The 6,502-nt window shown below is 54.5% G+C and overlaps 1 protein-coding gene across 1 annotated transcript in view; it reads right to left on the bottom strand.

Moving 5' to 3' along the window:
• Positions 1 to 4,593: 4,593 nt before the first annotated feature.
• PADI6 (peptidyl arginine deiminase 6) overlaps positions 4,594 to 6,502 on the bottom strand; it is a 31,044-nt gene continuing 29,135 nt past the window's right edge. Inside the window, exon 16 of the mRNA XM_017851961.1 lies at positions 4,594 to 5,015. Coding sequence (XP_017707450.1) covers positions 4,782 to 5,015 — 234 coding nt within the window. The 3' untranslated portion in view covers positions 4,594 to 4,781. The remainder of the gene's footprint in view (positions 5,016 to 6,502) is intronic.

The raw sequence follows: 6,502 nt of genomic DNA, 5'->3' as shown, positions 1-6,502 counted from the left end.
TCCTGGCTTTTTTGCGTTCCTTTTTCGGTTGGAATGGAGCTCTGTTTTTCTTAACTCCTTGTATGTGTACCTCCTAAGCCCTGGCACCCACAGCAGGTGGTGTCAGGAGACACGTGGCCCCAGGGGAGCTTCCAGGTTTAAACCACACTGGTTAAAGTGAGTGGATCCCCCAACTCCACCCAAAATGCTAGGGGAGAGGGACCATGTCAGTTCCTCAGTTGTCCAATTCAGAAGAGGAGTTCTTCCCATTTTCACGGGGCTTTGAGAGGGAAAATAAGTCATGGGAGGCATCCAGAACAGTGACTGCATGTGCTATGTGCCTAGCAATACGCATGTGCACCCAGTCCCCAGACTTCAGCAGGGGGTCCTGTGGTCAGGCCCCAGCCGTGGCTTCAGGCCAGGGCTGCTCCTTGCAGGCAGTGTGGCCAACTGCCCACCAGAGGGCACCAGGAGGCTGGTCGTCGCTTCTCCCAGGCTGGCAGGCATTCATTCGCCTTTACGCTGCTGCTGAGTCTATCAGACAGACTCCTAGACAAGACCCTTGCACAGGACACTGGCTCCCTGCAGTCACAGAGATACCTGGGATCCCTGGAACCTCAAGTGCTGGCCGCCCTGTGTTTACTGGCTGAATAGTGTCCAGACCAGCCCCTCCTGGCAGGCATTGGCCCAGTTTGGGAGAGGAGGAAACCGTCTCCCATGGCCTATTAGCTGCAGAAGCAGCATGTGCACTGTTGCAGGACAGTCCAAATGTAAAACACAGTGTTTTCCCCATCTCCCACTTTGGCAGTTTGGAGCTTCCCATCAGATGCTTCTGCCCTGGAAGAGCCCCTGTGGGCAGGGAAGCCACTGCTGGGGGCAGCGTCCCGGCTGACACACTGGCTGTCATGTGTTGGGCACGTGCTGCAAATTGAGTGTTGTGTGTCTCGCCCCTGACTCCTGCAGTCTTGTTTATTGTTTTTTTTTTTTTGAGACAGAGTTTTGCTCTTTGGCCCAGGCTGGAGTACGGTGGCGTAATCTCGGCTCACTGCAACCTCCGCCTCCTGGGTTCAAGTGATTCTTCTGCCTCAGCCTCCTGAGTAGCTGGGATTACGGGTGCCCACCACACTCCTGGCTAATTTTTGTATTTTTAGTAGAGACGGGGTTTCACCATGTTGGCCAGGCTGGTCTCGACCTCCTGACCTCGTGATCCTCCCACCTTGGCCTCCCAAACTGCTGGGATTACAGGCGTGAGCCACTGTGCCTGGCCTTGTATTTTTGAGGCAGAGCCTTGCTCTGTCGCCCAGGCTAGAGTGCAGTGGTGTGATCTCTGCTCACTGCAACTTCTGCCTCCTGGGTTCAAGCAATTCTCCTGCCTGTGGCTGGAGGATGGGAGAAGCCTCCTGAAGTCAGGGGCAGAGAAGGCAGGCTCCCCACAGGCGGCTCTGGAGTTTGTTTTTTAAGATGTCCCCCAGGCCAGAGTGCAGTGTCACAGTCTTGGCTCCCCGCAACCTCCCCCTCCTGGGTTCAAGTAATTCTCCTGCTTCAGCCTTGTGATTAGCTAGGATTACAGGCGCACACTACCACACCCGGCTAATTTTTTTAGTAAAGGTGGGGTTTTGCCATGTTGACCAGACTGGTCTCGAACTCTTGAACTCAGGTGATTCCCCCCCACCTCAGCCTCCCGAAGTGCTAGGATTACAGGCGTGAGCCACCGCGCCTGGCCTTTGGCTCTGGGGTTTTCTCACCTGCAAAGCTGCTGCCTCCTGCTGCTGTCCTGCCCCGTCAAGCCAGCAGCCTTGCTGGCCAATGTCCTCCACTCAGAGGCTCCTTAGGCTCCCGGGGAACAGCGGAAAGGGCTGGAAGGATGGCGAACGGGGAAGGGGACTTGCCTCTTCCTACCCAGTCCTGCTTTGCCCCAGCCCCACATTGAAGGGTGGGGACCTGCGGGAGGGTCACGTGGGATGGCCACGCTGGAGGGTCTCAGCATCCAGCTTAGCTGGTGTTAACACCAGACGGTAGCAGTGGAGCCCACTTTCCAGACTGGGAGGACTCAGCAGGCAGGGATGCAGGGAGGGGAGAAGGGGAGACAGGAAGAGCCCCTTAAACACTTTGGAAGGGAAATGGGGGTCGCCTCCTTCTAAGAGCATTCCGGGCACTGAAGCAGCCTGGAGGGGAGAGGACTCCGTGCCTTTAAAGAACGAAAAGATGGCCTGTTGCAGGTTAGGAGGCACATGGGAGGGCTGGAATCTCCAAAACCCTTGGCTGCCCTCACACTGGGTCCCCAGCACTGCCCCCCACCCCGCCACCACCCGCCTCTCCTGGCGTTTCCTGTGATTTTTTTTGTTTTGTTTTTTGAGACGAAGTCTCACTTTGTTGGCCAGGCTGGAGTGCAGTGGCATGATCTTGGAGCCTCCGCCTCCTGGGTTCAAGTGATTCTCCCAACTCAGCCTTTCAAGTAGCTGGGATTACAGGTGCATGCCACAACGCCCTACTAAATTTTGCATTTTTAGTAGAGACGGAGTTTCCCCCATGTTGGTTGCTGGCCAGGCTGACCTTGAACTCCTGGCCTCAACTGATCCATCTGCCTCAGCCTCCCAAAGTGCTGGGATTACAGGCGTGAGCCACCACGCCTGGCCCTCTGTCTGCTATGCAGGCAATGGAGGCTTTTGTACTTCTACAGAGATGTATTCCTCCAGCCTTCAGCAATGAGAGGTGCCACGTGTCTTTCTAGGGCTTTATGTAAATAACTCCAGTCTTCAGAACAACCTTGAGATAGGCACAACTCTTACCCACTTGTGCTGGTGAGGAAACAAGCACAGAGCCCACTTAGCTTGTTTTCTCACCTTTGACCAGTACAGGGAGCATTTCCTCTCCTTCCCTACAGCAGTAGTGCAAGCATGGTGCCAAATGACCACCGACCTTTGCAAGGGGATACAGTGGGGAGGATGGGGACTGGGGCCTTTTGGAGCACATCTTTGTCTAGAGGGTGTAGCCAGTGAATCTTCAGCCTCGGGCCCGGTGTGGTCAGTTCTAAAGACTTAGCAGCAGGAGCCGGAAATCCAGACTTTGAGTAAATTGTCAGTGCCTAACCTAGAAACGTTTATAACATTGTGCAAGCCAAGTATACCCAGCTGTCTGCTGCAGGTGTCTGCTAACAGCCAGGGCTGGGAGGGCACCTCCCCAGGTGCCATCAGGGCGGTGCTGCCTGGGAGGTAAAAGGAGAGAAGTGTGTCAAGCTGCCAAGATCTCCTGCGGGACCCTTAGGCAGGCGGGGTGGGAAGGGCCCGGGGCTGACCTGAAAAGCCCTGGGTGAGGGTCTAGTTAGGGGTCAGAGGATGGACAAATTCATCCACCCTAAGGCAGCCCTTGGCAGAGGCGGGTGAGTTCCCTGGGAAAAGCTCGTGGGAGTGGAAGAGTGGACATTTTGTCCCCCTTCTGGCCCTAGGGCTTCCCTCTTCCCCTTTTCCCTAGAGATGGAGCCCCATCTCTAGATGGACCACCCTTGGGAGCCAGAGTCCCCTATTTCTTTTGGCTTTTCTAGACTATCTGAAAATGCAGATGAGCTCATCCATCCCTCCCCCATATTTAAGATTCATTTGAAGGCCTGGTCTGGTTTCAGTCCCAGGCTGGTATAGGGGTCAGAGCCATGAAGACAAGACATCTCTAGTATATTCCACAGACTGCACCACCATGGACAGGCTAACGAGATGTCATAAGATGTCCTGGGGTAGCTGGCACAGCAGGTTGCAGCTCCTGGATAAAGACCCACGTCTGATCCAGTGAACAGCCCTGCTGCCCCAACCCTGGCTTCTGCCTCTTGGCTGCCTTGCTTCCTTAGAATGACCCTCCTCCACTGCCCCAGCAGCTGGCAGAGGCTGGCTAGGTCCTGCCTGCTGCCCACAGCCCCGGGTGCTGGGACTGGGGCTAGTTCGAGGCCCAGCTCTGCCTTCAACTCCCTGTGGGACATGGACACAGGGCTCCCTTCTCAGGTCCTACCCTGAGGGTTAGAGTGTCCTAGAGGATCCATCACCCAGGAGGAGCAGGACGGGAGCCATAGCGCCTGTTAAAGCTTATCAGCATCCCTGTGCCATTAACACAGGAATGGTCAGATGGGAATACGCGGCTTTGGGCCTTGGGAAGGGGCACTTCAGGCTGAGGGTCACCCAGGTCCACCCCTGCTGTGTCTTCTGAGGCCATACCTACAGACCCAAGGAGACCACAGCTTCCACTTGCTGCCACCGGGCATGGCACCACCCCCACCCCGGGCCTGCCCTCAACCTTCCTCCAGCCTGGGCCCTGGACTCGAGACCCAGCTTGTCCCAGTTGCTTAAACCAGAGCAGCATTTGGATAATCTAAGTCCATCTGAATAAGTCTAACCACTTCCTGCCATAGACATAATTTAGAGATGAGGGGAAGGACAGCAACTCATGTAGCCAAGTCTCTTTCCCCCCACACAAGAAGGCCAGCACGGCCATAGGCATCTCAGCTCAGCCTTGTCCTCAGCTGGCACACATCCCCTCCCCAAACGAGGAGGTCACTGCCAAGATGCATTCATGCCTACCAGCACTTTATTGGCTATTTAGTAAATGCCATTTGGCTGAACACTTTTCCATCTTTTCCCCACAGGGGTTCAAGCTGGCAGCATTTGCCATCCTACTGGGTCTGAGGGTCAGGGTGGATAGGGAAGAAAGGGTTGTGTTGCCTGGACTCTCCAGCCTCTACTGGGCAAGGATTCGTGCTGCTGCATGGTGACAGTGGGCCATCCATGCTGGGGCAGAGCTGGCAGCTCCAGGGCCCAGGTCTAAGGTACCATCTTCCACCACTTGAAGGCAAAGGGCACCCGGCGGACGTTGGCACAGGCACAGATGTCTCCGACCTCCGTCAGGTAACAGTCAAAGTCATTGATGAAGGTGCACTTGAAACCCAGGGGCTCCAGCAAGCGGCAAATCTTTTCCTCCAGGCAGCAGGTCCCTTTGATTTGGGGCCCAAAAGGCTTGGGGATCCCCAGGTTCTTGCCCATCACAATCATCCGCAGCTGTCAGAAAGAAAGGGTGAGGCCTGGACAGGGATCAGAGGCCTGAAAGCCAGCCCTCCACCTGCCTTCTCTGTGGTCAGGCCAGACCAGGCGTAGCAGGCAGGCAGCCGCCTCCTCCAGGTCAGTGAAACCCAGCTCGCTTCTGCTTAGCTTTCCAAAGGCTGTTTCTCAATAGCAAGACAAAATCCTGCCTGGCCAAGGACTGGGATTGTCAACTTCTCCAGTTTCTATGTTTTGATTATTCTGGCCTCTTATGGTCTGGATGCAACACACGGCTGCTGCCTCCACTGGAACCCTCTCCCCACCCCCACTTTGTCAGTTGACTGCTATACATCCTTCATATCTCAACTCCTTCTCAAAGCATCTTCTTGCCACTACTCACCCCTACCGGACCACACTGAGCTGATCAAGTTAGAAGACACCCATGGCATGCAGAGCCTGTGTCCCTAGGACCCAGGGAAGAGGTTAGCAAGTGTTTAGAGAATTGGGGCACTCAAATGCCTCCGTTCATTTTAAATACCTATATAAATGGGTCACTTGTTACATGAGAAAGTTCAGATGTGAGCCACAGTTGGCATAGGCTTGGTGAAGCCAGGACCTCTTGTACTCACAACCCCACTCTTGATTATGACTTCTGGTTTAGAATAAGTAGGAACAGAATTTTTAAAAACAAAAATAAACAGTTTTGCTCTTGTTGCCCAGGCTAGAGTGCAGTGGCATGGTCTCGGCTCACTGCAGCCTCTGCTGGAAGGTTCAAGCGATTCTCCTGCCTCAGCCTCCTGAGTAGCTGGGATTACAGGCGTGCACCACCATACCTGGCTAATTTTGTATTTTTAGTAGAGGGGGAGTTTCTCCATGTTAGTCAGGCTGGTCTCGAACTCCTGACCTCAGGTGATCCTCCCACCTGGGCCTCCCAAAGTGCTGGGATTACAGGTGTGAGCCACCACACCCGGCCCCGGAATTTTTTTTTTTGGGGTTTGGTTTATCAGACAAGGTCTATGGTTTGTTGCCCAGGTTGGAGCGCAGTGGCTCATTGCAGCCTCCACCTCCTGGGCTCAAGAAATTGTCCTGCCTCAGCCTCCTGAGTGGCTGAGACTACAGGCATGGGTCACCCTACCCAGCTTTTTTTTTTTTTTTTTGGTGGGGGGGGGCGGGGGGGAGTGGAGATAGTCTTGCTCTGTTGCCCACCCAGGCTGGAGTCCAGTGGTGCAATCTCAGCTCACTGCAACCTCCACCTCCTGGATTCAAGGGATCTTCCTGCCTCAGCCTCTGATTAGCTGGGATTATGGGCATGCACCACCGCACCCAGCTAGTGTTTTGTATTTTTACTAGAGATGGGGTTTCAACCATGTTGGTCAGGCTGGTCTTGAACTCCAGACTTCAAAAGTGATCTGCCCTCCTTAGCCTCCCAAAGTGCTGAGATTACAGGCATGAGCTACTGCACCCTGGCCCCAGCTAATTTTTTTTTTTTTTTTTTTTTTTTTTTT

The sequence above is a fragment of the Rhinopithecus bieti genome, unplaced genomic scaffold, assembly GCF_001698545.2.
Source record: "Rhinopithecus bieti isolate Rb0 unplaced genomic scaffold, ASM169854v2 scaffold_33652, whole genome shotgun sequence".
NCBI classification, from domain to species: Eukaryota; Metazoa; Chordata; class Mammalia; order Primates; family Cercopithecidae; genus Rhinopithecus; species Rhinopithecus bieti.
The sequence above is the reverse complement of the archived record's forward strand: the minus strand, read 5'-3'. Positions and strand labels throughout refer to the sequence as shown.